General features: G+C 41.9%; 1 protein-coding gene across 7 annotated transcripts in view; it reads right to left on the reverse strand.

The window, feature by feature from the left end:
- Window positions 1-12,715, reverse strand: part of gramd2aa (GRAM domain containing 2Aa) — a 29,592-nt gene that overhangs the window by 15,006 nt on the left and 1,871 nt on the right. For 2 of the 7 annotated variants that reach the window (XM_086144135.1, XM_086144142.1), the window contains exon 2: window positions 8,421-8,525. In XM_086144135.1, coding sequence (XP_086000261.1) covers window positions 8,421-8,525 — 105 coding nt within the window. Of the gene's footprint in view, window positions 1-8,420; window positions 8,526-10,052; window positions 10,343-10,449; window positions 10,582-11,961; window positions 12,170-12,715 lie in introns of those variants that run through there. The other 5 variants (XM_086144139.1, XM_086144140.1, XM_086144141.1 and 2 more) reach the window with 5 other exon arrangements.

Consider the following 12,715-nt stretch of genomic DNA (forward strand, 5'->3'; position numbering starts at 1 on the left):
CATGGCGTGTAAGAGAGGGAGCCATCAGCAGAGGTGTGTGTGTGTGTGTGTGTGTGTGTGTGTGTGTGTGTGTGTGTGTGTGCAGATAGAGCCCCTTCCAAACACATCCGACTAAAAATACATCCTCTGGTAACAAGGAAACAGCAAAACACACACTTTGAAAATATCAAAATATAGCTGCTAAGAAGCCAAGAAGAAGTTGCTTTCGAACAAAATACATTTACTTCTATTCATCTCGCGTGATTATCAGATTATACAATAAAAGAATATATTTAATATTAAACACATTAGTATTATTGTTATAATTATGATTATTATTATGATTATTATTATGATTATGATTATTTATCATTATTGTTGTTGTTGTTATCACCATTATTATTATCATTATTATTATTATTATCATTATTATCATTATTATTATTATTATCCTTATTATTACATTTACTTCTATTCATCTCGAGTGATTATCATATTAAACAATCAAAGAATACATTTACTATTAAACACATTATTATTATTATTATTATTATTAGCACTATTAGCATTATTAGCACTATTAGCATTATTATTATTATCCTTATTATTATTATACAAATTTGCCACATTTTAGCTCATAGCATCTATCACAATAAATGGGATTCCCCCCTCCCCCCGCCTTCCACAAAAAAATAATAATTTTGTTTTTTTGAGTAACAACCGCTGCATTTACACTGCATTAACCACACACACACACACACACACACATCTCTGCAAATCTGGGCAGCTTTTTGACCTCCTTGTAAGAGGGAAGGTTAGGTTTCCCTGCAGACCGTCTGCAAAGGTTAGCATGGGAGATCAGATCGTGCGACATCAGCCGCAGTCGACAGCTACTCCCCATTTTTCTACCGACGCTTTCACGCCAACCACGAACCGTTCGTCATCCTCCACTTCCTGCCCTCATCCTATCCCCGTGGGAATCGCCGCTCCTTTACAACCTCCCGAAACTAATTGCTAAACCTCTTTGTTAAAAACCCCACTAGCACTCTGAAGCATAATTAGCAAATAATTCCACGCGGCCTGTGAAATCAAAACACCCTTCCAGCTGAAATAACATATAAATGTTAACAGTGCTAAGCTAAAGCTAGTTGGAATTTTTTCCTGATCAGAGCGTCGAACAGAAGCGTTTTAATCCACGTGAATGCGGCTTTAAGGACGTGAAAAGGTCCGATTGATGCCCCGACAACGTGGCGACGGGATGATTCAGCAGGAGAAAACAGCACAATGACATTTGTATTCTCCTTCAGCGGGTGCAGCGAGGTGCCCGGACGCTCCACACCCCCCACCGGGGCCTGTCAGCGTCCCCGCTCTGATGACTCGCTCCTCTGGGGAGGGAGTCGGCCTGACCTCTGTCCTTGAACAACCTTCCCTGACTGACGTTTTCTTTTTTTTTTTCTTCTTCTGCTCTTCTTCTCTGGCGGCGGACACAAAGTATCAGCTCTACGTTGTATCTCATCCGCGCCTTCGTCGTTGTCCTCCTGCCTTCCGTGGCTGGAAAAGACCTGAGCGCGGGGTGAGCGTGTCAAAGAGCAACGGGTGGATGGATGCTGCGACTGCAAGCTGAGTGCGTGCATGCATGTGTATGTGTGTGTGTGTGTGTGTGTGTGAGAGGCAGGATGTTGTTTACAGCAGGGCAGTGCAGCTGTGACAGCACTGTCAGCTGCCTTGTATCTGCTGGAGGCTAAAAATGATACACGGATATCATATATATATACATGAAAACGTGATATTTGTGCTGCACCGCGGTGTTCTGAATGCCTGCTTGGACACGGATATACGCCGCTTCCACGGCGTCCCCAACATGGCAGCGAGTCATCTAATTCAATTTCATGCGACTAATCTGGCCTCCGAAGTATCCGCTCATATTCCGTGACATTCCCAACTATCTATCTATCTGCATATCCGTACCTATAATACTATAGTTAATTTGTTTTGAGGTCATATCGCGCAGATTCAATTGAAAACGTCAACCTGGTTCTTCTCTTTCTAAGTCAGGGGTCTCAAACTGGCGGCCCGCGGGCCGATTGGGGCCCTCTGAACAATATTTTGTGCATCACATGCATCGGGGAGGTTTTATACAGTCGGTTTCAATAAAAAAACAGGCAAGGAAAAAAATAAAATGTAACTTTGCAATGTATTTTTTGCTTCAAAATTTGAAAAAAAAAAAAAAAAAAAAAAATCTTAAAAAAATCATCTAGTGACATTGTTAAAATGAACTTTTCTTTTCTTATTTCTATAAGAACCCCAAAAACGATAGCAAAAAAAAAAAAGGCAAAATTAAAAAGATTGATTTAATAACCAGAAAAGCCTTGTAAACATTATACCTCCTCTTATAAGGATAATAAGAATAATAACAACTTTATTTATCCCGAAGGAAATTGTTGTGCCAGAGTTTCAAGTAAAACATAACAATAAATAATAGTAGGAAATTGTATAAGTAGTAAAAAAAAAGGGGGGGAAGAATAAGAAATACAAATAAAACTATAAAGTGTCAAAGTCAAGGCTATAAAGTGTTTTAACATCTTAAGTGCAAAGATTTGAAGATTCCCTGCAGCTGAAGGAAGATACATGCTACATGCAAATTTAAAAAGATTGATTTAATAACCAGAATAGCCTTGTAAACAATATACCTCCTCTTATACATGCTATTAATCAATTTTCTAATAAATTCTAGTGGCAAATTTTCCCACTGTGACAAGATTTTCTCTTTTAACTCAACACTATTTTTAGGGTGTACATTTGTAATTTCATCAATTCTTTTTTCATATTAATTTTTAATATTAGTTCGTCATGTATTTTTTAGAGGAACAGTTCATGACATATAAAGATTTTCATTATTATTCACCTGTTTGCCTCCTTTACACTAAAACAACAGAAAATTTGGACTTAGTGTTACTTCTAGATAATGATTTTACTGGTCCGGCCCCCTTGACATCAAATCAGGCCTTATGTGAACCCAAATGAGTTTGATACCCCTGATCTAGGTGATAGAAGTGAATCTGCAGAGGATAAGAAGTGATCTGGATGTGGACAGTGAAGTCACTTCTGATCGTTTGCAGTGCACAAGATAATATCCGCCATTCGTGGATAAAAGGGTCCGGCTTAGTCGAAGCAGTTTGGATGAATCAACAAATAATTTAGCGTCGCATTGGATTAAACAGCAAACGTCTGTCTATGTCAGTGATATGGGAGCGGTCAGCCTCTGACAGATGGAGCAGAATCCTCACGTTTCCCCTGCCGTGACTTCACCGTTTCACCGTTAAACCCGGGCCTTTGACTTACGTCCGCCCTCCGAGCAACAGCGCACGTGCGCCGCCCTCACCGCCTGCCGGCTGCTGCCTATAAATAGCCACCGCGGCGGCTCGGCGCTTCCAGGTGGAGGGAGAGGTGCGATTATTAAAAATACGCCGCCCCGCCCCCGCGCCTCCATCTGTCTCACTCCTGGACACCGTCCGGGTTTTCATCGATGATGCTGTTTCGGCGTGGAGGAACCGAAAAAGCATAAAAAACACCGTATTTTCACGACTATAAGGCGCACATAAAAGTCTTAGATTTTCTTCAAAATGTGCGGCGCGCCCTATAATGCAGTTTCTGCGTGTGTAGTAAAGAACATCATGAGAACGTTATAGGGGGAAGTCTGGGCGTTGATCGTACATAAAAGAACATGTATGTGCGTTATGCAGAACACGGTTGTTTTAACAACCGTGAAAACATTGCCGACAAACACATCCAGCCCAGCCACATCGCTAACATGAACGAGGTGCCGCTCACTTTGGACATCCCGGTGAGTCACACTGTGCAGAAGAAGGGAAACCGGCACGGTAGCGAGACGCACAACGGGGTACGAAAAGTCTTCTTGGAGACCAAAGTGTCACTAAGAGCGGAAGATGCTCGGGCTAACGTGTCCGCTGGCACTGTTGTTCGAGCTTTTGCAAAAGCCGCGCGGCACTGAAAGTGACTCTGACAGCGAAGAAAGTGAGCCTGGCATGTCGGATGGAGATTTAGCACAGCTGTTCAAATCTGAAACAGAGGATGAGGACTTCCATGGGTTCGATTGATGACGATTACCGGTAAAAAAAATACCAAACTCTGTTTAGCTCCCGCTACATTTTTAAATACGCGAACTTGTATGCTTGTGTGTGTGTTGTTGTAAGGCGGACGTAGTAGAGGACACCATGAGAACGTAAAAGGGGGAAGTGTGGGCATGGATTGTATATAAAACCCGCGCCCTATAATCAGGTGCGCCTTATGGTCGTGAAAATAGAGTATACTATTGAAATGTTAGAGTTTCCGCCTCTAAACAGGGAGGTCCCTGGTTCTGGTCTGACAGGGGACCTTCCTGCATGGAGTCTCAATGTTCTCCCCATGTCTGCATGGGGTTTCTACAAAGTTCTCCGGCTTCCTTCCACAATCCTAAAAAATTGGAGATTCGAAATTGTCCAACGGTCTGAGTGAGAGTTCATGGTTGCTTTGCTACCACAAACTCACTACCTCACCTATTCGCACGTAAACCCTGTCGTTTATCTTATCCTTCTTGGTCGCATCCGGTTTATTTTTGTTTATTTTCATCATTGCTATTTTCGTCGCTGTTTATGCCGTCATTTTGCTTGTCTTATTTCACCCTTACTGTCTTTTTTTCCCCCCCCATTCTGTTGTCGGTTCTTATCCTTGATGTTGTTTGTCTTTCTGCTGTCTATTTATTTGTGGATTTCTTTAGCTATTTTCAAATTGTCTCTCTATTTATATTCATATTTATTGTTACGCTGCCGTTTTTTTAGTTTAAAAAGTTTATTAGGACATGAAGCACAGAGATGTTCGTACCAGATTGTAGCTCATAGCTAATTTCCATCTGTAGTCCTGGGAAGACAATACAAATATAAATCTGTACAAATAGACAATATATATAAAATATACAAATAGGCAATAAAATAACTACACAATATATAAACAGGCAATAAAATATGTAAAACCTAAGTTGAGAGTGATATTGTTGTGATATAATTAGTTTTCTGCCCTACCGTTGAACAAGAAGAAGAAGATAAAAAATATATATTTAGTAAGGGGAGCCTTTTAGTAGCCGCTGGTCCCGAGGTAGGAACATAAATACCTACTTAAAGTTCCTGTGTTTAATTTATGACGGGCAGCAGGCCCATCAGACGATTGTACCCTTTAAAAACGGCATCACGCAAACATTTTTAGCGTGGCTCAAAACGTCACGCTAATATGAACTGTCTTTGCTTCGGAGCGGTCTTGGATGTGAGTTTGATTTTATCAATCTTTGTTCAGTCTATCTCTATCTGACGTGTGAATTAAAGAGTGAATACTTGTATGCCAGTACATTATGTGTGAATGACAGACTGAATGGTTGTGAAATGATGAATACCCCTGCAGTATGAATTATTTCTGGCTTAATTGCATGTCTCTGTAAGACCCGTGAACAAGAGAGTGAGAGGTCGTATGACTCCATATGATGTGTGAATGAGAGGACGGATGGTTTTTTTTTGCTATAAATCACGAATGAATGACTTATCGGGACGCTCGTGACATTTTCTCAACTGAGTGAATTTGCTGTGGGAGACAAAACTAGAAAGCGATGTGAATTCACTTGCTTCAGCAAAACATCGGGGAAGAAAAGTATAATAATGATGTATTACTTTAGCTGTTAAAAACATCCTGTAGCTTTAAGGTTTCGCCATATTCGGTGCTCTCTGCGAGGCCGCGACGGGGCCGAACACTCGAACTCATTACCGGCTCGGAGACGCCTAAATTGAATCCGAAATTAGAAAACAGAACTCCTCCCACCGGCAGCGGCCCGGCGATGGAGCCGGAGGAGGGGACAACCGGGACAAGAAGAGCGGCAACGCTACATCCAGATCACGGAAATAGAAAAATAACGCCAGTCTTCCAGAACCTTTGAGCTCCAGTTAAAGTTTGTTTGAGTTTTTGCGAACATCTGTTGTCACGGACCAATAACGGTCAGTAGGTTCAACCAAAATCCCATATGTGATCGTGTGATTGGCGGGTGATTGGCTCGGGATAAGCCCCGCCTCTCCAGGAGAGTCCGTTTGGGATTGGCCGATTCTCATCGTGCGCAGGTTTATCGGATGTCATGTGATCAGTCCGTGACATCTCGGCGCATCGATGTTCCGTGCAGCTATCGTGAAAGTAGCTCGGCAACGCGGCTCTGTTACGGATGAAATTAGATTATCGTCTCGCGGCACGAATATTTTTCGTTTCGAGCGCTGCGTAAATTCAAACGACGGGACTGGTTATAAAATAACTACGGTGAAAAGAAGATGCGAGAAAATAAAGGGCGAATCATACAAAACAAACCCGTGGTCGCTCAGTTCAATAATGTGGTATTTAGATTTATTTTTGTATCTATTTTTATATATTTGCAATATTTTTGCAAATATAGTCCTCTGACTACATTGTGTTCAGGTAATAACTGTATTAGATGGTAATACAGTGCTTTCAAGCTTTATTAGTCACAGAATCCACAATTAACCACCATTTACCAAACACGGATTTTCGTTTGGAATATCTTGTTATGAATTTGTGCAATTAGTTGGAGAAACTGTGTGCCGAAATGTTTGTTGGACACAAAACAAAGAGGAATGTTTGGCTTGCTTTCACCAGCTGCCCATTAGCTTGTTACCCTGAATGCTAATGTTGTTTTGTGTGTGTGTGAATATAAATACCCCGCTCGTGTTAATCCTGATGCTAGCATTATATTAGCTGGGTTTCTCTGCCCCCAAAATACGTAAAGGTTCTTTAAATCAACGTTTACCTGCAGCTGAGACAGCGCGTGAGGCGCCGTGACGGAAAACGAAACCCGCGGCGCGCTCACCGTGCGTCCACTTCCGTCCGCTAATACGAAACCCAGGGCTCCGGAGCTAAATCCAGAACAGATTCCCCGGGATTACGCCGCCCTGCCTCCAATCCCCCTTATATAACAAACATGCTCATTTGGCGGCAGACACTTGGAAGTGACACGCACTGCTGAGAAAAACATATTTAATGGTAAAACTTACTTGCTTTGTTTTTCAACTGTATTGAAAGTTATTATATATTATCGCGTCGTCTGCATAGAAATGCCCTCCACAAAGTCATTTTGTTGACACGAAAATGAAGGAATTGACCCGATAGTCCCATTTAAACCTGACATCGGTGCAAAGCAGCAAGCACCAACAGCCTTTTTGATCAAACTTTGAATCGACCTGCACACAAGCCTCTGTGCGCAAACACCCAAACAAATAAATTCACAAGTTTTCCACCTTGTAGCACTGTAGCGTAGCATAACCCTAACCCTAGCCCATAATGGCTCCCAAAAATATCTAAACTGCAAGTGACAGTTGTGCTCAAAAGAAGTGGAAAATGACAGTTGTTCTGAAGAAAGAAATAATAGCTAAACGTGAGAGCGGTGTTCATGTTACAGATCTCGCCAACGGCTAAGGACAAAGATGCGCAAAAGACGTCTGATGCGGCTAAAGGGGTGATTTCGTTAACAAAGCAAACGTCTCAAGTCTTAGAGGAAGTAGAAACGTTATTGTTAGTTCGGATGAATGAGTTACAACTTGCCGGAGCTAGCCTTAGCAAGGGTCGCACATGCGAGAAGGATTTACTTTTGCTGATATGGTGACGGAAACGCCGAGTGTTGGCAAGAAGAAGAAGAACACAAGAAACATAGCAATAATTAAGGCGGGCTTTAATTCCTTTCTGTATTTTTGCCACAAAAAAAAAACAAAAACATAAAAATAGTTTGAATAGTGTTAAGTATGTGTTTTGGGGAACAATCTAAAATTGATTTGGTTTGCGAACGGAGCTAAAGAACAAATAAAATTCATAAACAGAGGTTCTACTGGGTAAATAAAAGAAATAATGTGTTGTGAAACGTGTCTCGCGGGAAAACGTGGGACTGTATTGAACACGCATCTGTGCCGCGAAGCTATGAAGGACTACAAGCGTGTATTTTCCACGTTTTTCCAACCCAACCGGTCGAAACGGACGCCCACATTGGACTGGGTTTTAGCTTTTGCTCTAGAGGGAACGCCGGGCTCCTTTAAACCGCCTTAAAGAGCGGGGTCTTAAATCAACTTAAAAATAAAATCTGACTTTCCGAAAAGTGTTAAATAAAACTTTATATATTTTAAAATGTATTATAATATTAGTAATAATTTTAATTAATTCTAAATTATTCATATTATTATTAATAATTATTAGAAATTATATATTTGATATAATTTATACACAAATAAATTAATTGCATTAATCCGCCGTCAGCGGGAATAAAAACAGCTATTTCATCTCCAATCGGCTGAACCCAGCAACCACGTTCGGGAAAGTGTGTGTGTGTGTGTGTGTTAGAGAGAGAGAATTGCCTGAAGTGTCCGTGTGCGTCGTCGTCCTTGGACGGATCCGAGTTCTGCGTGGCGAGCGGGCCCGTCTCCTCGCTGGGCTCCGGCTGCTCCGTCATGCTCCTGGCCCTGGACACAGAAAACACCCGGGTGAGCGGCGGACCCGGCGACCGTCGAGGAAACTTTGAGAAAAAAAAAGGAAAAAAAAACACAAAAAAAAAACAAAAAGAAAGGCAGTCGTTGTTTGTCTGCGGCTTCTGTCTCCTAACCGGTTAACGGGGCGAACTGGTGACCTCTGTCTCCAGAATCAACACGGCGGTGATGCAACAGCGACTGATCCTGACTGCTGACGCTGCCTGACCAGTCTGGACTCGAGCCGTGGTCCTGCACTTTGTGTCTGGATCTCCCCCTCTTTATATCCAGTACATATATACATTAAAAAAATACATATAACGTCATTTCCGGACTATTTAGCGCACCTGACTATAAGCCGCAGCGGCTAAAAACAACTAAATAAATATAAAGGCCGCATTTGTCTATAAGCCGCAGGTGTCCACATTGTAGCATGACAGATATTTTTTATATTTTTCTATCGGTAACATCCACAATTACGTACCGGAAATGCTTTTTTTTCCCCAAAAAGTGCCTGTAACACGGCCGATGAAAAAGATGAATAATAATGTGACGAGGCTGAATGTTTTGACGGCGTGAAGCTCGTCATGAAGCCCCGAAAAATCCACAAATTAGCCGCATCATTGTTTAAGGCGAAGTGCTCAAAGCGTGTGAAAAAAGTAGCGGATTATAGAAATTATGGTATGTAGACACATATATATATGTGTATATACATACATAAATACATACATATATATATGCATTAGATACACACACACATACATATATACACATACACACACATATATATACACACATATATACATTTATCTATGTATTATCTATAATGTACTTATCTATGTCTATATGTAGATATAGATCATGTTACTGTCTGCAACCAAGAACATTGCGAAAGCAAGCCCGCAATATATAAGACTTTAATTTAACATTTGCACTTAAAAAAATGATTCTCCCCAAAACAACGATTGCGGCGGTTCGCAGTTCGCACTTGCATGCTACGCTGATATGAATGAGATGGTGAATGGTTGCATGTCGCTATACGTAACCCCGAAAATGATCATTCAATTCGGTTAATATTCGCAACTCCTGGCCAACACTGACCTCCCAATTTGGCCGAAAATGACGGATGACGGCGTCGCGGCCTATTTTGAATATTTAGGAGCGGGAGAGCAAATGAGGAAGCGAGAGTCTGCTTTGGTCGGGAGTCCTAGTAAATCCCAGATTGACCCATTAACACACACACGCACACACACTGGGATCCGTTCGAGGTGTGTGTCCGGTAAAGGGCAGGGTTTCCTGGCTAATTTGCTTGCTAATGAAGGAAAACGTGGTTTCTGGTGGTGGTTGAGACCTGCTCTACATGGAAGGAGTCTTCAGAGAACTGCGTTGAGCTATAAATGAAATCCGACAGGGTAGCATCTGATTGGACCGCGTATCTCCGCGACAACGGTGGTCGTCACGGCGAAAACCGGGTTTCTAGAGTCAGTAGGAATGAAGAAAAGGACCGGGTTTCTCATCTCTCACGTTCTCATGTCGACGACCCGATCAGCCGGCGGTTGGTTGGCGGTTGGTTGGCGGTCGGCGGAAGAAAACCGTACGTGAGACACGTCATGGGCCGGACGGTCCTGGTCCTGCAGAACCGAGCCACTCGGACCGCTTGACCTTTTTTCCTTTTCTCTCGAAACAAATCCCGGACTTCTTGCGCCGGCGGCCGTCACTCCGGTCGCAAAAAATAAAATCCGTCCACAAAGGGAGGATCCATTAAGAGTTACGCCGAACCGCAAACCTCCCCTCTTTGCACATCCTTGAGCTAATCCAGCCGTCCTCCTCCATGTCTTCTCTCTGGAGACGCCCTCTGCCGTCACAAGACGCCTCCTCCACCCTCCAATCCAATAACCCTAATCTTGTTAAAGTTACTTACTGGCCACCGCGGCTTGAAAGAATCACTTCATTCTTTGCGCCTCCGGTCAGTTATTTCCGGGGCTACAGCCGTCGCTTCCTGCTTGTTTTACATCGTTTCTTCCCGAGTCGCGTCAAAATCTCAGCGTTTCCGCTGAAAAAAAAAACAAACAAAAACCTTATGCTATGTAATTACTCATCTATTACACATCGATTGGGAAAAAGAAGCGTGTGTGTGTCCCCGTGGCAATAACGTGAGAAGTTTATCCTCCCTAAAGAGCTCCCTTATTGTGAGAAAGGACTGACATTGTTCTGCAGACCACACACACACACACACACACACACACACACACACACACACACATACACACACTGCTTGGCCTTCTCTGGTGGATGTACTTTGAAAAGTAAACATTGCATTCTTGAAGTTAAAGAATGAAAACTTTCTGCAAGAGGAAAAACATGACTCACCTTAAGGGTTTTAACCACTTGCGCAACACACACACACACACACACACACACACACCATTTCCTTACCTTTGTAACATCACCCCTGACCATCCCTTCTTTTTCTACCCTTTTTTTTTTTCTTTACATGGGGATTCTGTCTGACTTATTGTTGTATTTCGCCCGGGCCTCGGCCTTTGGACTCGGTGAGATATCTGCACCGCTTGAGACCTCCTGAAATAACCTCCCCATTGTGCGAGGCCCTCAAAACAGCCTTTGAAGGCGCTGAGACGCACGTGTGTTTCCAGGCCGACGCGATGGAGCACAATGACCGCGGCTGGGTTCTGATTCATCCTAACAGGATTTATGTGAGCTCTGGTGGGGAAGTAACTCAATATTTACACCTAAATCCATTATGATGCGAATGACTTGTGACAAAACCTTGGATGTGTATTTAACCTTCTGTTGCAGGGTAATAACATCATTTACAAGTGGAATCTCACTGACCGATGTGTTGCAGGACTGAATCTCCGAGTTTTTTTCTCTCTTTAGGATAAAAATAAATAAATATCTAAAACTTAAATAAGTTTATCCACAATCCAGAGTTGAACACTTGCTTTTCTTCACTAATCAATCATTTCAGCCACAGAAAGTCAAGCTAGACACCGGAAGATGGATCATAATCGGAAGCAACGTGTTTTAAACGTTAACCAAACGTTAGTTTTACGGTAGAAATAGTACTCATTTCATGTGTTTGCGAGTAAATATTGAAAAATAAAACAAAACAAAACAAAAAAAAAACATGATGTTGTCATTTGCACAATATCATGTGCATATATTAATACGGTAAGAGTTAACTTAGTTAACTTAGTTAACTTTTCTAGCTTTTTTTTCTTTTAATTTTCACGCCACAAACGGATCCAACACGCACTCGCAACCACGACGAAAATACAAAATACGAAAATATTAAGTATTTGATAACAGCAACGAAAAAAGTCAAATATCGGTCGTGCTTTTATTTTGAAAATCACACCGGATGTGTTTTTCTGCTTCGCCTTCACAACCAGCGGCGCCCGCTGTCACCTACCTGTAGCTCCACGGCCACGGAAACTTTTCCCGGCGTGTCGCGGCTCTCCGACTCCACGGAACTCCTCACGCATTTGTCCCAAAGCTCACGATTAGTTCCATGTCGACGAAATAATCGTAATTATAAAAAAAAAAACGAATAATCCAGACGCCGCGCTAATGCTAATGCTAACGGGAGGGAAGCTAATGCTAACGGTGCGGTGGTGCCTCCCGTGAGAGCGGAGGTGGGCTGAGCCGCGCCCCCGGAGCAGAGCGGCACCGCCGGGGATTAAACCTCCGCGGCCGCCGCCCACAATCACCCAAGACCGCCGCACTTTACGACCGAGCGGGTCGTTTTACGGCAATGCTTCAAACAAACAAACAAACTAATTAAATCATAGTTATTGTTATTATCGTTGTTGTTTTTATTATTAAAATTGTTGTTGGTAATATTAGTATATCAGTGGTATTAGTATAAATGTATTTATTTATTCATTTATTTATTTGACTTTTGCCACTTTGTCTCTTGTTTTTATTTGTATTGTTTCTTTTAAATGTGTATCTTACATATATGTTTGTACAGTGTCTAGGTATTGAGTGAGGCACTTAAAGTTAAAAGTGTTTAATGATCAGTAGAAGAAAGACTGTTAATAGTATTAGAACAATAATAAAAATAATAATGATGATGATTGTTATTGTCGTGTTATCAATTTTTATCATTATTATTATTTCATTTTTATAATGATCAGTAGGAGTAAGACTGTTAGTATTATTAG

Source organism: Fistularia commersonii, chromosome 3 (genome assembly GCF_037954325.1).
Source record: "Fistularia commersonii isolate RoL2024-O1a breed Wild chromosome 3, RoL_Fcom_v1.0, whole genome shotgun sequence".
NCBI classification, from domain to species: domain Eukaryota; kingdom Metazoa; phylum Chordata; class Actinopteri; order Syngnathiformes; family Fistulariidae; genus Fistularia; species Fistularia commersonii.